The 25,579-nt window shown below is 39.1% G+C and overlaps 1 protein-coding gene and 1 long non-coding RNA gene across 8 annotated transcripts; both read left to right on the forward strand.

Annotated features, from left to right (window-relative positions):
- Nucleotides 1-254: 254 nt before the first annotated feature.
- Nucleotides 255-7,248, forward strand: LOC310716538. 2 transcript variants are annotated; one of them, XR_014530587.1, is made up of 6 exons: nt 255-374; nt 796-924; nt 1,021-1,251; nt 5,570-5,797; nt 6,077-6,683; nt 7,234-7,248. It is a non-coding gene; the product is annotated as an uncharacterized lncRNA (long non-coding RNA). The 2 variants fall into 2 exon arrangements; XR_014530588.1 differs by having other exon boundaries at nt 261-368.
- Nucleotides 7,249-9,444: 2,196 nt separating this feature from the next.
- grna.1 (granulin a, tandem duplicate 1) lies at nt 9,445-24,587 on the forward strand. Of its 6 annotated transcripts, none has more exons than XM_083523700.1 (12): nt 9,445-9,531; nt 16,383-16,457; nt 16,680-16,814; nt 18,855-19,127; nt 19,205-19,342; nt 20,615-20,776; nt 20,854-20,991; nt 21,680-21,841; nt 21,919-22,056; nt 23,331-23,492; nt 23,570-23,707; nt 24,295-24,587. In XM_083523700.1, the coding sequence occupies exons 3-12, from the start codon at nt 16,680-16,682 to the stop codon at nt 24,388-24,390; spliced, it is 1,542 nt and encodes a 513-aa protein (XP_083379826.1). In that variant the 5' UTR covers nt 9,445-9,531; nt 16,383-16,457; the 3' UTR covers nt 24,391-24,587. The 6 variants fall into 6 exon arrangements, with proteins under 6 accessions (XP_083379826.1, XP_083379827.1, XP_083379829.1 ...); XM_083523701.1 differs by having other exon boundaries at nt 9,447-9,506; XM_083523703.1 differs by lacking the exon at nt 9,445-9,531 and adding an exon at nt 14,434-14,476.
- Nucleotides 24,588-25,579: the final 992 nt, after the last annotated feature.

Raw genomic sequence — 25,579 nt, forward strand, 5'->3', positions numbered from 1 at the left:
TTACTGTATCTACTTATGTATATTTATATACATGAGTAGATACATTTAATTGGCCCTGACAATAAAGTTGAATCAAATCAAATGTAATCTAATATATGAAAATTTTCAAAAGAGGTACTGTTAAAATCATTTTAGTTAAATGAGATGCATTTTTCTGTTCTTCTTCTCTCATAACTGCCGTACAATTAGTAAGTTCCTCTATACAGCACTGACAGAATGGAAATAAAAGGATCACATCCTCTTTCTTGGGTGTTGGAGTTTCACATCTGCTTAATAAGTGGGTCTGAGGGGTAATACAGCCATTTGAGCAGCTGAGACAGAAACGTACTCACGGATATTGCTAACAAACAATCCACGGCACAAGCAAGGCAAGTGTTGTTCAACTATTTCATAGAAATCTGCCGTTATTTATTATTTATCAGAGACTGAAGGTGGATTGATTTAAAAGTTGTTATGGATTATTTAGTTTAAAGGTCCCCTGGTGGTCTAGTGGTTAAGATGCAGCGCTCCCACCGCTGCGACCCGGGTTCGATTCCCGGTCAGGGAACCATCCCCAGCCACTCTTAGTGCCGGTCCCAAGCCCGGATTAATTGGGGAGGGTTGCGTTAGGAAGGGCATCCAGCGTAAAACATGTGCCAAATCAAACGTGCGGAGGATCCGCTGTGGCGACCCCTAATGGGAGAAGCCGAAAAGAAAGTTTATGGATTATTTAGTTTCAATGGCCAGTCCTGTTTTAAGTATTTGCCTCAGACACCAGTGAAATAAGTATGGGTTGTTTTCTGCGTTTTCATCCAGATGATAGCTGTGTTGCTTTTGCTAAGACTGGTTTCTGGCAGTATTGTTTGTCCAGACGGGACAGAATGTGACGACAAAAATACCTGCTGTCCAGCTAATACAGGATATGCATGCTGCCATTATCCATTTGTAAGCATAAACAATTAATAAACTAATGATCTGTTTGTTAATTTAATGCATTCAATTAAAGTACATCTTATATAACAATCTTCCATGTATTTTAAGGCTGTTTGCTGTCCAGACAAAGCCCACTGCTGTCCACAAGACTACCAATGTGACCAGGAGACTGGGACATGTAAGAAAAACGGGCTTCATTTGTATGGAATCTCTCATTCCCGTCAGATACCTCCACAAAAGGAGGAGAAAATAACTCCTGTTCCTCTGAGGAAATCTGACAATCCTTTAGTCTCTTGTGGCAACTTCTACACCTGCTTCAAATCTCTGACTTTAAAAAGGGTAAGATTTGTGTTATGTGTAAGTAAGTAAACACCAAGAGACATTCAGTTATAGGTAATTAATAGAGAACAAGAAAAAAAAAGTATAAAAACAGCGATTTACCTTGTGTGAACTTATCATTTCTTTTTTCCCCGTAATGAAATTGCGATGGTAAGTGGTGCACAGGAGAAAGGATGTTTTTCACAAAATAGATAGAAAAAAGATATATGGTGTGATATTTTTAGGTAATTATCATGTGTGCAAATTTTTTTATTTTTTATATATTTCTTTTTGTTATCATATACAATTATTTATTTATTATTATTATTTATTTTTTTATTTTTTTTATTTTTTTTACGAAAGATATCTTATCTGTCACCTCTGTAGATTTGTGTCTGGCTGTTAACCCTCTAAACTGATTTGTTATTCTATAATAACACATCCTGAGAAACATTTTCTTCTGAATTAAGTGAAGGAAGTCAAGTATAGTGCAGTCATCCTTTCATTCATTCATTTTCTCCCGCTTATCCGTAATCCGGGTCGCGGGGGCAGCAGTCTAAGCAGGCCCCCGCCTCCGACTGCTGCCCAATCCTCACAGCACCGTCCCTTACGGTCCCTCCTGCAGGTGGTGAGCCCACGGGAAGGGGGCCCCACGTCACTCCGGCGTCACGGACCTTGATATTTCCCTCGTAAGAGACCCACGGAGCATAGAGGGTTAAGGGCCTTGCTCAAGGGCCCAAGAGTGGCAGTTTGGCGATACCGGGGCTTGAACCCCAGACCTTCCGATCGGCAACACTCCCCCCGTATAGTGCAGTATTAAATGAAAATTGGTGAAAGTATTATACAGTGGGGCAAAAAAGTATTTAGTAAGCCACCAATTGTGCAAGTTCTCCCACTTAAAAAGATGAGAGAGGCCTGTAATTTTCATCATAGTTACACTTTAACTATGAGAGACAAAATGAGGAAAAAAATACCAGAAAATCACATTGTCTGATTTTTTAAGAATTTATTAGCAAATGATGGTGGAAAATAAGTATTTGAAATTGAATTTAATTGAAGTTATAGAAAATGTATAAAAACCTCACTCAGGTAAAAGTGAAAGAATTCAGTCAGAAAATGAAAGTAAACTTCGACAAAGTCAGGTGCAAACTAACTCAGCACAAATGTTGACTAAAACTTACACTGTGATATAATATGCCTTTTATGCAGCAAAACGCTTGTATTTACTCTGTAGGACTGTACAGTTGATGAATGTTTAGCGAGAGTAACGCATCGCTTAACAGTAAAATAACCAAATGCATCAGTATGTGATCACTTAGGTGGGAATTAAAATGATAAATGATGATAAAACTGAAAAGACAATGTTGTGCAATTTCAGCTTCTCAATTTAATACAAACTGCTCTAGTTTCTATGTTGTATCTGAAATTTTAATGTAAGTGCATAAGCAAATGTAAGTGTTAGCTAAAGTTTGCTCTCACATTTTCCACAATGGCTACAAATTTAGCGACGCTTAGGGTATAAATCGTTTTCATTAAAACATCGATTTCACCCGTATTTTTTTTTTTTTCATTAAAATAATTTACATGTAAGAAAATTATTGTTTTTAGAGATATTAGCCCCATTTCCAAGTCCCAACACACATCGTTTAACCCCTGAACATTTCTACTTATTATTTGTTTATTTGCCCATAACTACAGTGAAACTACAGCAAAAGTATTATGTAAGTAAGGAATCCATTTCACAACATGCCAACGAAGTGAAAAACATCTATAAAAAAAAGAGTGTATGAATAAGTGAGGGGAAATGATTCAGATCTATGACCCATAATAAAGTTCTATTTATGTTAGGAATAAAAAATAACTAAAGAATATACTTTTTAAGATAAATAATCAACAATATGTTAACATTTTTGTATGTCTAATTTTATTTTTAATGATCCAAAATAAAATAAAAAATGGCAAAATATTATATAATAATATAATATTAAATAATTTCCCTAGAAACCAAGTGCTAAAAACATTTTTTGTCTGCACAACTGCATGTAATGTCCACAGCTCTAGCATGTGTCAGCTATAGTCAGTGGTCATTGCTTCAACCCCATGACTCCCGTGTGATGTTGGGCATGACTGTCTGGTCTTTCGAAATACAAATTTATGACATATGTTAAACTTTATTGCTTTACAGTTTATAGTATGTGTTCCAATACAAACTGTGTAATAACTGTGTAATTAAAACATTGGGATCTGTAACATCTGCTTTACCATATTAAATTATACAACAACCCACAATGCTTTCCTGAGCGACAATATGGATGGTAAGATCCACAGATTCACATCTATGCATCGGCTTAAAAGTTAAGTGTTAAAGTTAAAGTTAAAAGTTATGTGTTGCATCGATTTAAAAAAGTGTGCATCGAGCACAAGTTGGCATTTGTATCACGATTCATAATATTTTTTTAACAGATGTGCATCAGTAAAAAAAAATTTATTTATGTATAATTATTAGTAAATGTGCAATACTTTTATTATTTGGCAATAATCTGTGACCAATATTTTAGATTGATTTATTTTTGCTAAACCATTTCTCGAACGCATTTTCTCAGTACCACTGCTGCTACCGAGGCGTATAAAACCGAGGCGTGTCCTGAGAGTCACATAGAATACAGATTAACATGGCAGAGGTAGAGCTGCATCTTCCTGTAGACACAACAGGAAAAAAACTCTGGTTATTTCTTTTTTTGTTGCACAACAAAGTGCTATTTGTTAAAAGGCCATGTGTTAGAAGTCAGAAGGCACTTAAGTAAATTTGTCTGTTGAACTGTCTAAACCAATGATGTCATATTGCACTGAATCGCATTGTATTGTGTTGAATCAAATTGTAATTGTGTCACACTGCATCATAATTACATTTTATTGGGTATACATTTTATCGATACGGTAGCAATACCGATATTGCTTCTCAATACCGCTATTTATCGATACTGCTATACCGATACTACACTCTATAATTTTATGTAAAAATACACAATATGAATTTCTTTTTTCAATTTAAAGATATTCTATTACTACTGAATTTTAGTACCGCAGTTTACAAATGACTCAACAACAGAAAAAGGAACATAAAGCACTCTTTAAAATGTGTGTGAGAGCGAGAGAGAGAAAGAGAGCGAGAGCGAGAGAGAGAGAGAGAGAGAGAGAGAGAGAGAGAGAGAGAGAGAGAGAGAGAGAGAGAGAGAGAGAGAGAGAGAGAGAGAGAGAGAGAGAGAGAGAGAGAGAGAGAGAAAGAGATTTCCTCAGCATACCACAGCACAACATATTTGAATTAGCGGTCGACCGATACTTAGTCCGATAGCTACATTGGATAGTAAATAAAGCCGCATTTAATCAGGTTTGAAAACAGATCATTTACTGTTGTAGTAGGCAAATGCTATAAAAAGAGAATGGAACGGAGAAATGCAGCAAGCTAACAGATTTGATAAAAAAAGGAAAAAATATACATTGGTGTACAAATGCATTATAATTCGCTGAAAACCACAACAGTGACTAAAAATGTGATTGTTTACTGCTGCTGTTATTTGCTGCTTTTGGATTTAGTGCTTTCATTGAATCCATCACCATGTAGAGTGAGTCACGACATAACAAAAGTTATCAAAAAAAACAGTTTACACAATAGCACTTCATTAAACTGTACCATTTTCACATGATGAGGATTATACAGTTTTCATCCATGACACCAGTGTGTTTTATTTTCATGTGGTACCTCCATCTCACACAAACTCCGCTTTGCATAACTTCCAGGTACAGTTTTCTTTGTTGTGTTTAATATAAAATGCTCCCATGCATTGGATGACTTGGGACGCACACTTTTTCCTGCTGCCGGGTGATCCTGTACTGTACTGTCCGCCATTTTCCCAAACGGCTGTGTTATTTTACCGTCACACTAAACCGTAAATTGAGCAGCCCAACTAACGATAATGGCATTCGTTGACAACGAATTTCATTATTGATTATTATCGGTGTACATGGGATTGCTTGATGCACTGACTTTCCATGTTAATCCCCTAAAGTTTTAGCATTTAATTTAGTTATTGAACTTGAAGTGTATAATAAGAACTACAATGAAAAAAATCATGTAGCTCTTTTAATTATGACAAAATAAATGCAGACAGATTAACCAAGAACAAGTCCATCCTTTATAATTATTTGTGGTTAATTAGATTAGATTCAACTTTATTGTGATTGGACAAAGTACATGTACAGAGCCAATTAAATGCAGTAATGCTGCTGTCATACTCGTGCAAAGCCTCTCTGAATGACTAAATAGAGTTATTCTCTGCAGGATCAGTGTTGTCAGTGCAAGGCAGGCTGCTGTCCCAACGGGTTTCACTGTAATGAGAAGACCAAAACCTGTGTGAGAGACTCCGATCCCTCGACTCTAATAAAGTCCACGTTAAATCTCCAGAGTCAGTCTGGAGTTATACACTGCAGTGACCAATTCTACTGCCCAGATGGAAACACTTGCTGCAAGACACCCACCGGCCAGTGGGCATGCTGTCCATATGCTCTGGTATCTATCTATCTATCTATCTATCTATCTATCTATCTATCTATCTATCTATCTATCTATCTATCTATCTATCTATCTATCTATCTATCTATCTGTCTGTCTGTCTGTCTGTCTGTCTGTCTGTCTGTCTGTCTGTCTGTCTGTCTGTCTGTCTGTCTGTCTATCTATCTATCTATCTATCTATCTATCTATCTATCTATCTATCTATCTATCTATCTAATCTATCTATCCCTGATAATTCTAATGAACTCGTTTATTTTATTGTACATTCTTTTATAGGGTCAGTGCTGTAAGGATGGACTGCACTGCTGTGAATATGGCTATGACTGCAATTGGACATTTACAAAGTGCAAAAAAAAAAGAGGCTACTCTATCGTTCATGCTGGTGTCACCAAAGAAGCGCTTCTTCTCTGAATCTTCGTTCCTTGAGCCAAAAAGGCGAAAACCCTAAAGAGCAATATAAATAAATAAGAGCATTGTATATGATTCATGAAAGTTTGCAATTTCTATTTTGTTAGTCTTTTTTTTTTTCTCAATGAACAAAAATAAATCACATGAATAACTAACTTTAATGCACATACGAATAAATAAAAAGCGATTTTTTTAAATCAGAGTTTTGTATTATATTTATTTCTAGTTTAATTCCTATTGTATAGCCTACATGCTATTTAAGAATTTCTGAAAGGTTTTTCTCTGTTGGTTAATATTTTTAACTTCTTAATGAGCCATACTTTATAATGTCACACTGTCTCAGTATTCACCACTGCATTAATTATACACCTGACAAGTAACTATTTGGCTAAAAGTATGTGGACACGTGACTCCATCCATGTGTGCTTTTTGAACATTCCTTTATAAATTTGTCCCCCTTGACTATTATAGTCAAGTCAAGTCAAGTCAAGTTTATTTGTATAGCGCTTTTTACAACAGACATTGTCTCAAAGCAGCTTTACAGAAAACAACAGTGAAGGTGAATGGTGTGCGTTTGTCCCTGATGAGAAAGCCGTGGCGACAGTGGCAAGGAAAAACTCCCTTAGATGATATGAGGAAGAAACCTTGAGAGGAACCAGACTCAAAGGGGAACCCATCCTCATATGGGTGACATCAAAAGTTTGGTCATAAATCTTTCAACAATACAGAACAATTTGTGATCATCATAGATCCAGCATCAGCTTCTCCATGCCAGGGCCTTTAAACACTCGGCATCTACTTCTCCATGATCATCCATAGGTCCATAATCTTCACGTGGTGGGACGTGACTGGAGCTGGCCAAACCTCAGGATGCCTCGGGATGGGGAGAGAAAGAGAAGCAGTGGAGAGGAATTAGCGTAGCTGCTGTTCATGATATTAACAGCACAAGTTGATAATGTGCATGTGATCAGATGTTCTGGAGCACAAGGTTATGATGTGATGTGTGTGATGTGTGTTATGATAAGCTGCATTCTTCTGAGAAGGCCTTTCGACTATATATAGGAGCAGAGTTATGGCAATTCATTCTTTTAGGCACAAGACCATTATTAAAGTAAGGTGTTGATGTTGGGTGTGGGGGTCTGTGGATCAGTTCATCCTAAAGGTACACTGTGAAAAATTCTCAAAATTAGGGAAGTTTCTTCACATTTTATATATGAAATTATTTGTTAAATATTCAGAATGAAGTGATTTATTGTGTTGTTATAGATTAAATAAATACATGATTAAGAAAAAAAAAAAGTGTGCTTGACGATCCCTCGAAACTTTTTAGCGTCCCCTAGTGTGGGTTACGATCTCCCTTGAGTTCCAGTAATGGCAATGGCATACAAAAGCATCCTATACAATTGGTGCGTCCAAATTTGTGGCAAAAAACCCCACAAAAAACAGGGAAGAACCACAATTAATATGTGAAGCTCACCAGCAGTACAATCGTAGACAGCAGCAAATCAGCTGATGCTTAGTTCCAACAAAACTGCTTTCCAACCCATGAAATTCATTTCCATGTAAACATCTTGTGACCTCTATGGAAAACTCTCTGAATGCAACTTTGGGTAAACCATGGACAATCAACAGTCCTTCACATGTTGCTGATCTAACACGCTCATGTTGATTTCTCCTTTACAATAACAGGAGAATACGTGAATTTCCGTCCACAGGACAGCTCAGGTGTTTGTTCTGTCCCTCGTCATCTCAATACTAGACTCTTGGCATGTCTGCCTCCAGAAGACCACCACACACCACACCACCCCACTGCACTATTCCCTCCATTGGTTTCCTGTAGTTGCTCACATCAGCTTTAAAAAACTGAAGCTTGCCTTACATAGCCAAATGTCTCTTAGGCAAATCTTCTCTGTCATTGCACTGAGGTTCCCACTAGATGGCCTCAGAGATTCATTGGCATTTTCAATGTTTGTTTTGACGTTAACCCTCTGTAGTCAGTGGTCCTCGCCGGGTTGCATTACATGAGATGACAGCTGAGTGTGTATTTTAAAACAAACTCCACTTAAACACTATATTAGAGACAATCAAAAGACTAGTAACGCAGATCCTTTGAAGAATGTTCAACTTTAAATTTGTCTTTATATCTGTCACATCTGCTCATTATTGACTTTTATATTAATTGTTATCAACTAAATCAATTAAACTAACACATTTGGCTATGGACATGTGACTATCACACCCATGTGTGCTTTTGCATTTTTCTGGGTAGCTTTTGCACTAGTTATTGGAGCAGCATGTTAATCTTTCAGGTACTGATGTTGGGAGTGGAGGTTTCTATGTTACAGCAGCAAACAAAAAGAAATGTGCAAAAATATATATACAAAAAAGTAGAAACATAATACAGTATATACAACACAATGTATAAATACAAAAGAAGAAAAAGAGACCACCAATAAGTAGTTACGCTATCAAACATATTGCACATAGGTAATATTGCACGGTTTTAAATGATTGTTATTGCACATTCATTGCATTAAAAACTGTGTTATTGTTATTATTGCACAGTTAAACATAATAACAGTGTGTATTATGGTGACTGGTTCACTGGAAGCAACTCTGATAGTAAAGTCCAATAGCAGCAGGAAGAAAAGACCATCTCTATTCTTCAGAAACTTAGAATAGAAAGAAATACTAATTATAGATATAAAAAGCAAAGTCAAAGTTGGATTTTCTCAAAAACTGTTTAAAATGTGAACAAATGTGAACACACAACACTGCTCCTATTTTCTGCTAACATCATTTTTATTTTCCAAATATAGATTATTTTATAACTAGAGCCACATGTATATTTGATACTGATGGTTGTAATGTGGACATTAGGCAACATTTTAAGTAGATTGTCTTTAAAGCGGAACCAGAAATCACCCAGATGCAAAATTTGCATCCAGATTGGGAACAGGACATGTGCTAACAAATTGTTCTAACCTCTAATAACAATGATAAACTTAAATATATAGGATTTAATCAAGCCAATAGGGTGTAAAGCTAGATTTATAAGTATAATATATAAATATATAATTAGAAACAGGGAAAAACTTTATCAATACATTGTAATAGTTTATTTGTCCCAATAGACCAAAAACACATTTCTTTTCCACACAATTTTAAATAAACAATATTTTGATAATATTGACCCTTTTGGCTTTCTACAGTCACAGCTCCACCTTAAGTACACTCCAGGGTCTGATAAGGAAACCAAGAAATCTGGGTGCTTCACTGCGGAACAGAGGTTTTGTATGTAAGTTTGCTGTTCCTATACATAGGTAATACTATATATACTAATACTATATGATCCTATACATAGGAATTATTCAACAAATAAACTATAATATATAAAACACTATGTTCAAAGGAATGAAGTTTTTTTAATCACAGTTTATTAAACAGGGAATATAAATGGATTAGGAGTTTAAAAGGATTTGAATTATATTTTAGTTCAGTTTGAAAAATTGGGAGGGAAAAGAATCTTATATAAATTGAATTAAGTTTTATTTGTAGAGTGCTTTTAACAATGCACATTGTCCCAAAGCAGTTTTACAGAGATAAAGTGGTTATAAAATATGAATGTATACGTTTTATAAGATCATCTGCAATGAACCAGCCAGTGGAAACCGTGACAAGAAAAACTTCCCTGGCAGGTAGGAGGAAGAAAGCTTAAGAGGAAGCAGATTAAAAAAAAAAAAGTCCTTATCTCGGTGGCATCAGAAGTCTATTCATTACAGTTCTTTAATTGTTGCGGTTTGGTGGTGGGTTTTTGAATGGAGAACTGTTCATGCAAATTGCGATCCTAAGTCACTGTGGTAGGCTCTTTACATTAATTACAGTCCAAATCCATCCCCATAGTTCATGGGCTGCTCAGTATCATGGATCTTTCGGGAGATAAGAATTATTAAGTATGTTTCGGTGTGTGTGATCAGGGTATGAGAAGGAGAGAAGACCTTCTGTATCGTTCCTTTAGACACTTGGAATATAACAGTCTGCCACTAAAGGAGCTCATAGATTAAAAGTGTGAGCCAGAAAGCATCACAAAGATGAGGGATCTCTGGAATAAGAGATGGCCACCACACCACCGTCAATAGAAAACCTGAGTAAACACATGAGAGTAGTAGGATGAAAGCATCTAAACATCCCAATTCAACTTAATTCTCTATAACCATGATCTCTGCAGATCTGCTTATTTACTTATCAAAACTTACTGACAAAAGACTTGACTAAATTAATGTGTTCAGCCTTGATTTGATCACTGAGACAGTTTTTGAGTCCCAAACAATGATTGGAAGGCTGTTTTATAACTGTGGTGCTGCTGTAGTCTTCATATTCTGAGGTACCAACAAATAGCCTGCACCTTTTGATTGAAGATCGTTTTAGTGAAACATACAACTGCGCATCGTCAGCATAGCAATGGAAGCTAATATGAAGTTTACAATCAATTTCACCCAGTGGCAGCATATATATATATATATATATATATATATATATATATATATATATATATATATATATATATATATATATATATATATATATATATATATATATATATATATATATATATAAATTTAGTGGCCTAAGACAGATTTCTTTGGTGTTTCCTCCCTCAGTAAGTGTAGTCTAGCAGGGAGAATATTATGATCAGTGGTGTCAAACGCTGCACTGATATCAAGAATCACAAGAAAGGAGACACAGCCCTGATCAGAGGCCGCTGTCTCTGAATGTTATTTCTATGCAGGTATGAGCATAACTGCTCTGATATAACCTTTTATCTAAACTCTTGCAGATAAAGGGGAGGGATTAATATTGGCTTATAGTTGGACAGCTGACAGGGGTTGGCGGTTTGATAACCTGTTTGAGAACAAGTTTGAAATCGTCTGCTATTATCTGTATGAATAAACATGTTGCTAAAGGATCTAGAACAGAAGTTGATGATTGTGATGCATAAATAAATGTATTTGCTATCTTTAAAACATTATAAATTGATGATTGCTGTTATAACTAGAATGTGACATTTCTCCTGAAGAAAATGTAAGCAGTGCTTGCCGGTGCAATAGTCGGCACCGCCGGGCGTGCGTCGTTTTTAGTGCCGACCGAGAGACAAGCAGTTTGCCTCCGCACGCCTGTAATTGCCCTTGTTTTTTGGGTGTGGTTAGGGGGGGTGTCAGCGACACACGTTGTCAGACTCCCCTCGCAGTGACGAGCGTTTTGACATATCGCGTTAGTTTTTTAGCCTATTTGGGATAATGGTGGGGGCGTGGCTTGAGGTAACATCACGATGAGTCCGTTGATATGTCACATGTCCCCTTCCTGTATTTTTTTAAACCCCAAACCCCCCACTTTATTGCCCCTACCCCCTTCTCCCCATTCAGTTTGGGGTTATAGCATTTCCCATGATGCAGTTAATAGTGAATGAACTGATAGTCTGGATTTTCTGCCACTTTTGTTTTTTATTTGATCAATAAACAAAATTCATAAAATTATCACTGCATATTGAGAAAAATAAAAATGTAGGCTATGGACATGTGACTATCACACCCATGTGTGCTTTTGCATTCTTCTGGGTAGCTTTTGCACTAGTTATTGGAGCAGCATGTTAATTTTTCAGGTACTGATGTTGGGAGTGGAGGTTTCTATGTTACAGCAGCAAACAAAAAGAAATGTGCAAATATATATACAAAAAAGTAGAAACATAATACAGTATATACAACACAATGTATAAATACAAAAGAAGAAAAAGAGACCACCAATAAGTAGTTACGCTATCAAACATATTGCACAAAGATAATATTGCACGGTTTTAAATGATTGTTATTGCACATTCATTGCATTAAAAACTGTGTTATTGTTATTATTGCACAGTTAAACATAATAACAGTGTGTATTATGGTGACTGGTTCACTGGAAGCAACTCTGATAGTAAAGTCCAATAGCAGCAGGAAGAAAAGACCATCTCTATCGTTTTTTAAGGCACTTAGGATGGAAAGAAATCATTATTATAGATATAAAAAGCAAATAAAAAGTTGGATTTTCTCGAAAACTGTTTAAAATGTGAACACACAACACTGCTCCTATTTTCTGCTAACATAATTTTTTTTAATATAGACTATTTTATAACTAGAGCCACATGTATACAGTGAGGAAAATAAGTATTTGAACACCCTGCTATTTTGCAAGTTCTCCCACTTAGAAATCATGGAGGGGTCTGAAATTGTCATCGTAGGTGCATGTCCACTGTGAGAGACATAATCTAAAAAAAAAAAATTTTGGAATCACTATATATGATTTTTAAACTATTTATTTGTATGATACAGCTGCAAATAAGTATTTGAACACCTGTCTATCAGCTAGAATTCTGACCCTCAAAGACCTGTTAGTCTGCCTTTAAAATGTCCACCTCCACTACATTTATTATCCTAAATTAGATGCACCTGTTTGAGGTTGTTAGCTGCATAAAGACACCTGTCCACCCTATACAATCAGTAAGAATCCAACTACTAACATGGCCAAGACCAAAGAGCTGTCCAAAGACACTAGAGACAAAATTGTACACCTCCACAAGGCTGGAAAGGGCTACGGGGAAATTGCCAAGCAGCTTGGTGAAAAAAGGTCCACTGTTGGAGCAATCATTAGAAAATGGAAGAAGCTAAACATGACTGTCAATCTCCCTCGGACTGGGGCTCCATGCAAGATCTCACCTCGTGGGGTCTCAATGATCCTAAGGAAGGTGAGAAATCAGCCCAGAACTACACAGGAGGAGCTGGTCAATGACCTGAAAAGACCTGGGACCACCGTTTCCAAGGTTACTGTTGGTAATACACCAAGACGTCATGGTTTAAAATCATGCATGGCACGGAAGGTTCCCCTGCTTGAACCAGCACATGTCCAGGCACGTCTTAAGTTTGCCAATGACCATTTGGATGATCCAGAGACGTCATGGGAGAAAGTCATGTGGTCAGATGAGACCAAAATAGAACTTTTGGGTCATAATTCCACTAAACGTGTTTGGAGGAAGAACAATGATGAGTACCATCCCAAGAACACCATCCCTACTGTGAAGCATGGGGGTGGTAGCATCATGCTTTGGGGGTGTTTTTCTGCACATGGGACAGGGCGACTGCACTGTATTATGGAGAGGATGACCGGGGCCATGTATTGCGAGATTTTGGGGAACAACCTCCTTCCCTCAGTTAGAGCATTGAAGATGCGTCGAGGCTGGGTCTCCAACATGACAATGACCCGAAGCACACAGCCAGGATAACCAAGGAGTGGCTCTGTAAGAAGCATATCAAGGTTCTGGCGTGGCCTAGCCAGTCTCCAGACCTAAACCCAATAGAGAATCTTTGGTGGGAGCTCAAACTCCGTGTTTCTCAGCAACAGGCCAGAAACCTGACTGATCTAGAGAAGATCTGTGTGGGAGTGGTCCAAAATCCCTCCTGCAGTGTGTGCAAACCTGGTGAAAAACTACAGGAAACGTTTGACCTCTGTAATTGCAAACAAAGGCTACTGTACCAAATATTAACATTGACTTTCTCAGGTGTTCAAATACTTATTTGCAGCTGTATCATACAAATAAATAGTTAAAAAATCTTACATTGTGATTTCTGGATTTTTTTTTTTTAGATTATGTCTCTCACAGTGGACATGCACCTACGATGACAATTTCAGACCCCTCCATGATTTCTAAGTGGGAGAACTTGCAAAATAGCAGGGTGTTCAAATATTTATTTTCCTCACTGTATGTGATACTGATGGTTGTAATGTGGACATTAGGCAACATTTTTAGTAGATTGTCTTTAAAGAGGACTAAAGAAATCACCCAGATGCAAAATTTGCATCCAGATTGGGAACAGGACATGTGCTAACAAATTGTTCTAACCTCTAATAACAATGATAAACTTAAATATATAGGATTTAATCAAGCCAATAGGATGTAAAGCTAGATTTATAAGTATAATATATAAATATATAATTAGAAACAGGAAAAAACTTTATCAATACATTGTAATAGTTTATTTGTCCCAATAGACCAAAAACACATTTCTTTTCCACACAATTTTAAATAAACAATATTTTGATAATATTGACCCTTTTGGCTTTCTACAGTCACAGCTTTACCTTAAGTACACTCCAGGGTCTGATAAGGAAACCAAGAAATCTGGGTGCTTCACTGTGGAACAGAGGTTTTGTATGTAAGGTCGCTGTTCCTATACATAGGTAATACTATATATACTAATACTATATGATCCTATACATAGGAATTATTCAACAAATAAACTATAATATATAAAACACTATGTTCAAAGGAATGAAGTTTTTTTAATCACAGTTTCTTAAACAGGGAATATAAATGGATTAGGAGTTTTAAGGATTTGAATTAAATTTTAGTTCAGTTTGAAAAATTGGGAGGGAAAAGAATCTTATATAAATTGAATTAAGTTTTATTTGTAGAGTGCTTTTAACAATGCACATTGTCCCAAAGCAGTTTTACAGAGATAAAGTGGTTATAAAATATGAATGTATACGGTATATAAGATCATCTGCAATGAACCAGCCAGTGGAAACCGTGACAAGAAAAACTTCCCTGGCAGGTAGGAGGAAGAAAGCTTAAGAGGAAGCAGATTAAAAAAAAAAAAGTCCTTATCTCGGTGGCATCAGAAGTCTATTCATTACAGTTCTTTAATTGTTGCGGTTCGGTGGTGGGTTTTTGAATGGAGAACTGTTCATGCAAATTGCGATCCTAAGTCACTGTGGTAGGCTCTTTACAATAATTACAGTCCAAATCCATCCCCATAGTTCATGGGCTGCTCAGTATCATGGATCTTTCGGGAGATAAGAATTATTAAGTATGTTTCGGTGTGTGTGATCAGGGTATGAGAAGGAGAGAAGACCTTCTGTATCGTTCCTTTAGACACTTGGAATATAACAGTCTGCCACTAAAGGAGCTCATAGATTAAAAGTGTGAGCCAGAAAGCATCACAAAGATGAGGGATCTCTGGAATAAGAGATGGCCACCACACCACCGTCAATAGAAAACCTGAGTAAACACATGAGTCCCAAACACTGATTGGAAGGCTGTTTTATAACTGTGGTGCTGTTTATATATATATATAAATTCAGTGGCCTAAGACAAATTCCTTTGGTGTTCCTCCCTCAGTAAGTGTAGTCTAGCAGGGAGAATATTATGATCAGTGGTGTCAAATGCTGCACTAAGGTTAGGGGGGGTCCGACTCCCCTCTCAGTGACGAGCGTTTTAATAGTGGGGGCGTGGCTTGAGGTGACATCACGCTGAGTCTGTTGATATGTCACATGTTCCCTTACTGTATTTTTTTTAAAACCCAAACCCCCCACTTTATTGCCCCAAACCCCCTTCTCCCCATTCAGTTTGGGGTTATAGCATCTCCCATGATGCAGTTAATAGTGAATGAACTAATAGTCTGGATTTTCTGCCACATTTTTTTTTTATTTGATCAATAAACAAAATTCATAAAATTATCACTGCATATTGAGAAAAATAAAAATGTAGAATTGTGCATTTATTATCTTTTAGAAGGATAGCAAAATATATGGTGATCTAAGCTTTTTTATAACTTGGAAGGCTGCTTTTTAATACTATCAATTTAGTTTGTGTTCTACTATCATTTCCAAGTGGCCTGTTTCGAGGCGTGTATATTACCATTATACAACGGCGCTAGTTTTCCTCTCTAAAAATTTTAGAGACAAGAGGACATACAAGAGGAGATACATTATCTATAGTGAAGTGGAGCATTTTAGACATTCAGTAGCCCAGTGGGGTCAGACAGTGATCCAATCCCTATTAATAACTCCGGGGAGATAATTCATTATACACACTGCAGTAGCTGATATTAATGTGCGTTTGACATGGTAATGTGTCAAAGTACATATGCTATGACTGGCAGATTTTAATGTCTTGAAAACTATGACTACATTTTATATGAACTTTGCTTTATCTCAGCATGCATTTAACATTATACAGAGTTCATTTCCAACAAATCAGTTCCTCAATGGAATGACAATAAAACGTCTTTAAACAATACTGACACAACTGTTTTGAAGGATCACTTCCTGTTTTGTCACATCTGCCTGCTGACTGTGTTTACAGATCAGTACAACCATTTAATGAGCTGAGAAGGAACCTTACAGATACTTTGAACGAACGGTCCACTGCACAAGCAAGGCAAGTGTACTTTTTATATAGACAACCACACAAACATTAACATAATTAAACACAAATTTAAGCAGTCGATTTTAGTTTTAAATGTATTGTTCAGATTCTGAAATTTTGCTGTCTTTTATATTTTCATTATTGAAGGTCAATTTAAAAAGTGTGTATGTCGATTTTAATGTTTATTGGTGTTTTTCACTAGTATATATTCTTTATTTTCTATTCTTCATCTAGATGATCGCTATGCTACTGTTGCTTACGATTGGACTAGTTTCTGGCAGGACTCTTTGTCCAGACGGGACAGAATGTCAGGAGAGAAATACCTGCTGCCCAACTAAAACAGGATATGCATGCTGCCATTACCCATCTGTGAGCAAAAACTATTCATTTCTTTAAAGGTTTATTAATAACAGAATAATGAAAAAATCATCTAACATCCATCCATCCATCCATCTTCTCCCGCTTATCCGATGCCGGGTCGCGGGGGCAGCAGTCTAAGCAAAGATGCCCAGACTTCCCTCTCCCTAGACACTTCTTCCAGCTCTTCCGGGGGGACACCAAGGCGTTCCCAGGCCAGCCGGGAGACATAGTCTCTCCAGCGTGTCCTAGGTCTTCCCCGGGGTCTCCTCCCAGTGGGACGCGCCCGGAACACCTTCCCAGGAAGGCGTCCAGGAGGCATCCGGAACAGATGCCCGAGCCACCTCAGCTGACCCCTCTCGATGTGGAGGAGCAGCGGATCTACTCCGAGCTCCTCCCGAGTGACTAAGCTTCTCACCCTATCTCTAAGGGATCGCCCAGCCACCCTGCGGAGGAAGCACATTTCGGCCGCCTGTACCTGGGATCTTGTCCTTTCGGTCATGACCCAGAGCTCATGACCATAGGTGAGAGTAGGAACGTAGATTGACCGGTAAATCGAAAGTTTCGCCTTGCGGCTCAGCTCCTTCTTCACCACGACAGACCGGTACATCGACCGCATTACTGCAGAAGCTGCACCAATCCGTCTGTCAATCTCCCGTTCCACCCTTCCCTCACTCGTGAACAAAACCCCAAGATACTTAAACTCCTCCACTTGCGGCAGGAACTCCCCACCAACCTGAAGTGGGCAAGCCACCCTTTTCCGACTGAGGACCATGGCCTCGGATTTGGAGGTGCTGATTCTCATCCCAGCCGCTTCACACTCGGCTGCAAACCGTCCCAGTGCATGCTGAAGGTCCTGGTCTGATGAAGCCCACACGACAACATCATCTGCAAAGAGCAAAGACGAAATCGTGTCGTCACCAAACCGGACACCCTCCGACCCCTGGCTGCGCCTAGAAATTCTGTCCATAAAAATTATGAACAGAACCGGTGACAAAGGGCAGCCCTGCCGGAGTCCAACATGCACCGGGAACAAGTCTGACTTACTGCCGGCAATGCGAACCAAGCTCCTGCTTCGGTCATACAGGGACCGGACAGCCCTTAGTAAAGGGCCCCCGACCCCATACTCCCGGAGCACCCTCCACAGGCCGCCGCGAGGGACACAGTCGAATGCCTTTTCCAAATCCACAAAGCACATGTGGACTGGTTGGGCAAACTCCCATGAACCCTCCAGCACCCTGTAGAGGGTATAGAGCTGGTCCAGTGTTCCACGGCCTGGACGAAAACCACATTGTTCCTCCTGAATCCGAGGTTCTACTATCGGCCGTATTCTCCTCTCCAGTACCCTGGCATAGACTTTCCCAGGTAGGCTGAGAAGTGTGATCCCCCTATAGTTGGAACACACCCTCCGGTCCCCCTTCTTAAAAAGAGGGACCACCACCCCGGTCTGCCATTCCAGAGGCACTGTCCCCGACCGCCACGCGATGCTGCAGAGGCGTGTCAGCCAAGACAGCCCCACAACATCCAGAGACTTGAGGTACTCAGGGCGGATCTCATCCACCCCCGGTGCCCTGCCACCGAGGAGTTTCTTTACTACCTCGGTGACTTCAGCTTGGGTGATGGACGAGTCCGCCTCTGAGCCCTCAGCCTCTGCTTCCTCAATGGAAGACGTGACGGCGGGATTGAGGAGATCCTCGAAGTATTCCTTCCACCGTCCAACGACATCCCCAGTTGAAGTCAACAGCTCCCCACCTCTACTGTAAACAGCATTGGTGGGGCACTGCTTTCCCCTCCTGAGGCGCCGGACGGTTTGCCAGAATCTCTTCGAGGCCAGCCGATAGTCCTTCTCCATGGCCTCACCGAGCTCCTCCCAGGCCCGAGTTTTTGCCTCGATAACCACCCGGGCTGCAGTTCGCTTGGCCTGCCGGTACCCGGTATCATCTAACATAATAAAGATAAAAATGATGCTGCATTCTGACTGAATTTTAGGAATATTCTATATATACAAACCTTCTTAATATCCTCTAATTTGAACTCTTTGTGTATTTTAAGGCTGTCTGCTGTTCAGACAAAGCCCACTGCTGTCCACAAGGCTACCTGTGTGACCTAAACAGTAGGCTGTGTGAAAAGCAAGAGGTACCATGGTACAGACTTCTTCCTTCCCCTCAGATACCTGCACAGGAGAACAGTGTTCCTGCTCCTCTGGGGGAATCTAACGGTCCTGCAGTCTCTGTGGTTTACTGTGATAATTACTACACCTGCCCTGATGGTACAACATGCTGCAGGACTCCCTATGGGCAGTGGACTTGCTGCATATACAATGTGGTTGGTATTTGATCAGTAAATAATGGATGTAAATGTGGTTTATGAGACCAGTCTTAACCTTTTGTCTGATCCTTCAGGGTCAGTGCTGTCCTGATGGCATCCACTGCTGTCCCTTCGGTTATCGCTGTGACAGCACGTCCACCCAATGTTTTAGAGGAGCACTGAGATTTCCTGCTGCTCCAAGGATCCCTGCCATGAAGAGCGACAGCATGAAGGTATAAGACAGAACAATAACTTTCTCTCTGTTATGCAATAAATGCTAAACATTAGTGAAATGGCATGCTATAAAATGAATGGGAATAGGTAGGGGAAAGAAGTTAATCATGAATTAAATCTGTGGCCTTCAAAAAGGTTTTTTACTGGATTCCACAACGGATCACAACGGTACATTCTTGTGAAACGGGAAACGCTTGTCGCAATTCCAATGATGAGAAAATGGGTATCGGGGCAAATGTAATCCATCCATCCATTTACAGATTATTGCTGGAGACTTTACACTTATGGCATTAAGAAGACACACTTATCCAAAGCAACTTACAATCATCTCATTTATACAGTGAAGGTAACGAGGGTTCAGGGCCTTGCTCAAGGGCACAGCAGTGGCAGCTTGGTGGTGCTGAGATTTGACCTGATCAAATTACGATCAAAAGTTCAATATATTAAAGACTGAGCTACCACTTCTAATAGAGCTCTCCCTTGTTATAGACTAAAGGTCGACCGATTGATCAGTAGGCCAATTAATTGGAAAGATTATTAGGCAGGCACATCTGACACACCAAGCCATGCATGCGTTTGCGTTCTGTGCTTGTATGAGAGAAAGCAGGGGGCAGTAGTCTGTATTCGGTATCCAAACAGGAAAACCGGAAGAACTAGAACTGTGAATACATAAAGCGATTAGCGTTTACACCTTCCGCGATCATTACTAATGGATTTGTGTAGCTTTTTACAATTATGTCTGCTAAGTTGCAAAGAGAAGTGCAGAATGACGTCTGTGTGTGTTCATTCTTTATTCCGTCATTGTTTGCTTTCGTCAGTTCTGTTTTTTTCTCATGTGATCATTCGCTAAGCTATAAAGCTAATTGGTGTCGACAAGCTCCGCTGCTGATTTGATATGCAGAATCAACCAGAAAACTGTCCAACTCGAGCCAATGGTGCAGAACACACAGAAAAAAATACTAATGCACTTAAAAACCACCCGCCGTGTCACTACGACCGGACGTCAGCTTAGTGTGTCCCGGGCTTTAAGTTCTTATCCTTCGTTCTTCATCTAGCCTCATATACTTCATTGGTTAAATATGATGCTGCATTTGAAGATAGAATGAGAAGTACTTTGGTGGCGTAACTTTTTGATACTGTATTGTAAGGGGGTAAAAAAAGAAAATCAGCAAAACATATCGGCCAAAAAAAAGCTGTTCTATATATCGGCATCGGCCAGAGAAAAACCCATATCAGTCGACATCTAGGACAAACTTCCTCTTTCCCCTCAGATACCTGCACAGGAAGAAGAGAACAGAGTTCCTGCTCCTCTGGAGGAATCTAATGATCCTGCAGTCTCTGTGGTTCACTGTGATAATTACTACACCTGCCCTGATGGTACAACATGCTGCAGGACTCCCTATGGGCAGTGGACTTGCTGCATATACAATGTGGTTGGTATTTGATCAGTAAATAATGGATGTGAATGTGGTTTATGTGAACAGTCTTAACCTTTTGTCTGATCTTTCAGGGTCAGTGCTGTCCTGATGGCATCCACTGCTGTCCCTTCGGTTATCGCTGTGACAGCACGTCCACCCAATGTTTTAGAGGAGGACTGAGATTTCCTGCTGCTCCAAGGATTCCTGCCATTAAGAGCGACAGCATGAAGGTAAAAGACAGAACAATAACTTTGTCTCTGTTATGCAATAAACGCTAAACATTAGCAAAATGGCATTCTATAAAATGAAGAGCTAGAAGTGTGAATATATGACGCAATCAGCATTTACACCTTCCGCGATCATTACTAATGGATTCGTGTAGCTTTTTACAATCATGTCTGCTAAGTTGCAAAGAGAAGTGTAAGAATGACAAGTGTCTGTGTGTTCATTCTTTATTCTGTCATTGTTTGCTTTCGTCAGTTCAGTTTTTTTCTTGTGTGATCATTCGCTAAGCTATATAGCTAATTGATGTCGACGAGCTCCGCCGCTGATTTGAGATGCAGAATCAACCAGAAAACTGTCCAACTCAAGCCGACGGTTCAGAACACACAGGAAAAAAAAAAAAAAAGCAAACGGACACTTAAAAACCACCCGCCGTGTCACTATGGCCGAACGTCAACTTAGTGTGTCCCGGGCTTTAAGTTCTTATCCTTCGTTCTTCATCAAGCCTAATATACTTCATTGGTTAAATATGATGCTGCATTTGAAAAAATAATGAGAAGTACTCTGGAGAGAGAACGCGGCAAACTTTTTGATACTGTATTGTAAGGGGGTGGAAAAGCTGTTCTATATATCGGCATCGGCAGAGAAAAACCCATATCGGTCGACCTCTAGGACAAACTTCCTCTTTCCCCTCAGATACCTGCACAGGAAGAAGAGAACAGTGTTCCTGCTTCTCTGGGGGAATCTAACGGTCCTGCAGTCTCTGTGGTTCACTGTGATAATTACTACACCTGCCCTGATGGTACAACATGCTGCAGGACTCCCTATGGGCAGTGGACTTGCTGCATATACAATGTGGTTGGTATTTGATCAATAAATAATGGATGTGAATGTGGTTTATGTGAACAGCATTAACCTTTTGTCTGATCCTTCAGGGTCAGTGCTGTCCTAATGGCATCCACTGCTGTCCCTTCGGTTATCGCTGTGACAGCACGTCCACCCAATGTTTTAGAGGAGGACTGAGATTTCCTGCTGCTCCAAGGATTCCTGCCATAAAGAGCGACAGCATGAAGGTAAAAGACAGAACAATAACTTTCTCTCTGTTATGCAATAAATGCTAAACATTAGCGAAATGGCATTCTATAAAATGAATGGAAATAGGTAGGGGAAAGAAGTTAATCATGAATCAAATCTGTGGTCTTCGATAAGGTTTTTTACTGGATTCCACAGCGGATCACAACGGTACATTCTTGTGAAACAGGAAACTCCTGTCCCAATTTCAGTGATGAGAAAATGGGTATCAAGCTAAATCTAATACATCCATCCATTTACAGATTATTGCTGGAGACTTTACACTTATGGCATTAAGAAGACACACTTATCCAAAGCAACTTACGATCATCTCATTTATACATTGGAGGTAACAAGGTTCAGGGCCTTGCTCAAGGGCACAGCAGTGGCAGCTTGGTGGTGCTGAGATTTGACCTGATCAAATTACGATCAAAAGTTCAATATATTAAAGACTGAGCTACCACTTCTACTAGAGCTCTCCCTTGTTATAGACTAAAGGTCGACCGATTGATCAGTCAGCCAATTAATTGGGAAGATTATTATGCAGGCACATCTGACACACCAAGCCATGCCTGCGTTTAGGTTCTGTGCTTGTATGAGAGAACAGAACTCTCCCGAACCAGCAGGTGGCAGTAGTCTGTATTCGGTATCCAAACAGGGAAACCGGAAGAGCTAGAAGTGTGAATATATGACGCAATCAGCATTTACACCTTCCGCGATCATTACTAATGGATTCGTGTAGCTTTTTACAATCATGTCTGCTAAGTTGCAAAGAGAAGTGTAAAAATGACAAGTGTCTGTGTGTTCATTCTTTATTCTGTCATTGTTTGCTTTCGTCAGTTCAGTTTTTTTCTTGTGTGATCATTCGCTAAGCTATAAAGCTAATTGGTGTCGACGAGCTCCGCCGCTGATTTGATATGCAGAATCAACCAGAAAACTGTCCAACTCGAGCCGACGGTTCAGAACACACAGGAAAAAAAATAAAGCAGACAGACACTTAAAAACCACCCGCCGTGTCACTATGGCCGAATGTCAACTTAGTGTGTCCCGGGCTTTAAGTTCTTATCCTTCGTTCTTCATCAAGCCTTATATACTTCATTGGTTAAATATGATGCTGCATTTGAAAAAATAATGAGAAGTACTTTGGAGAGAGAACGCGGCTAACTTTTTGATACTGTATTGTAAGGGGGTGGAAAAGCTGTTCTATATATCGGCATCGGCCAGAGAAAAACCCATATCGGTCGACCTCTAGGACAAACTTCCTCTTTCCCCTCAGATACCTGCACAGGAAGAAGAGAACAGAGTTCCTGCTCCTCTGGAGGAATCTAATGATCCTGCAGTCTCTGTGGTTCACTGTGATAATTACTACACCTGCCCTGATGGTACAACATGCTGCAGGACTCCCTATGGGCAGTGGACTTGCTGCATATACAATGTGGTTGGTATTTGGTCAGTAAATAATGGATGTGAATGTGGTTTATGAGAACAGTCTTAATCTTTTGTCTGATCCTTCAGGGTCAGTGCTGTCCTAATGGCATCCACTGCTGTCCCTTCGGTTATCGCTGTGACAGCACGTCCACCCAATGTTTTAGAGGAGGACTGAGATTTCCTGCTGCTCCAAGGATCCCTGCCATGAAGAGCGACAGCATGCAGGTAGAAGACAGGACAATAACCTTCTCTCTTTCTGAAATTAAAAAGTTTGCAAATGAAATATAACATGACTCTGTAGTAAATGTTTAAAATTTGCAATGGAAAAGGTGAGTTCATGGTGGAAAAAGTTTGGATAGGTCAAGATTTGTATAGAGATAAAGTAATTTAGTGTGGGATGGTTATTTTTTGCTTAATAATGTGTGATGTTCAAATTCACAGCAATACCAGCTTATTGTTAGTAATCATTGCAATAACTCCAGTAATTTAGAAGTGACAGTTGGATGAGATTGCATGTCTATGTGAAATCCAGTCTCATGAAATACTTTATATCTAGTGATACACAGTTTCTAGGACTCTCTCATCCACACTTATTCCTGCAGTTGAACTACATAAATTTGTGTGATAAAATAATAAAAAAAAGTATTATTGTTCTACGATTTGACAAATTTATGCATACTGGGAGTTAAATATATGAAGTGAATAAAAGTGATAAATAAATGAGGGGGAAAACAAAGGGAACTGCACATTTAACAAGCAAATAATAAATGTAGCATGGCTAACCACAGTTAAATCTCTGTTCATCTGTGCAGGATCACTGCTGTCAGAGCGAGAAGGGCTGCTGTCCCATCGGGTTTCGCTGTGATGAGGCGAGCAAAGCCTGCATAAGTAACTTTGATATTCTTTGAACAGAAGGCAAAATCTAGAAAAGAGCAACAGTCATTTGCACTCTATTTGCCCAATTTTTTGCAAGCCTATCTTGTTAGATTTTTTTTTGTTATGCCTCAATAAACAAGCTATTACACTGGATTTTTATAACATTTTAATTTTGAACAAGAAATAAATAAATTCCAAATAAATTAATCTTAAAGCAAACTCAAATAAATGTGCATTATTTCTGTTTCTACATTTGACATTTGACTGTCTGCTTATTACAGAGTTCAGTTCTGCTTTATGGTGCACAAATGGTTTCCAGAAATATCTTGAAGTACTCAACAGTGCAAATATAAGCAATCTTAGAATTTCTTGACTTAATACCCAAATGTAGCAATTTCGTTTTTAACCTGACAACATTTCAGTAGAAGTTCCCCCTGGGGAAAGATCTATGTTTATCTTGGTGGTTAGATCATGTGAAGCTTCCTTATTTTTTCTACTCACAAGAATATCTCTGTCTTTTCAGTCTGCCTTTTCTGGGTAAAAAACTTGCCCAGCCCAAAATGCCAAAACAGGAAGCTTTAAATGATCCAAACAACAAATGATCACTCAGGAAACTAGCACAATTTTCTCGTTTACTGTTGTTGAAGTGAAGCGAGAGTCAGGGACATTCACTTATATAATTTTATTGTAGTCTTCCTTGTTAATCCTGATACAAATTCAAATATGTAATATATCAAATATAAAACAAATGCCTGGGTTCTCATTAACTGACTCTCATTGTTTGATAAAGTACAACAAAGTTGTTTCATCATTTTGGTTTTGGCCCATTTTTTTAACCCTGGAGTGAAATTACCAGCTGAGACCCATCAAGTCAAGTCAAGTCAAGAAGCTTTTATTGTCATTGCAGCCATATATAGCTGACACAGTACACAGTAAAATGAGACAACGTTTCTGCAGAACCCTGGTGCTACATAAAACAACATAAATCATAGAGTTACAAGAACACAGAGTTAAAGACTAAAGGAAGTTGTCCTCACCACATAAAGTGCAACTTGGTGCAGACGGTGCAAGACATAGTGCAAACACAACACAGTGTAGGACAAATACACAAAATTCAAAATAGCGCCACCAGTAAACCTACTGTATGTTATTCGAGTTTCAAGATGGCACCGGTAAGGTTTGCTGACGTCACGACTGCTCCGGCTGCAGGTTTTTGATTTT

The sequence above is a fragment of the Silurus aristotelis genome, assembly GCF_946808225.1.
Source record: "Silurus aristotelis genome assembly, chromosome: 21".
Classification (NCBI taxonomy): Eukaryota; Metazoa; Chordata; class Actinopteri; order Siluriformes; family Siluridae; genus Silurus; species Silurus aristotelis.

Coding starts and splice junctions, on each gene's coding strand:
- grna.1 (XM_083523700.1), top strand. CDS start 16,680: ATGATCGCTATGCTACTGTTGCTTACGATTGGACTAGTTTCTGGCAGG. Junction 20,777..20,853: donor CTTGCTGCATATACAATGTG/GTTGGTATTTGA, acceptor CTGATCTTTCAG/GGTCAGTGCTGTCCTGATGG. Junction 20,992..21,679: donor TTAAGAGCGACAGCATGAAG/GTAAAAGACAGA, acceptor CTTTCCCCTCAG/ATACCTGCACAGGAAGAAGA.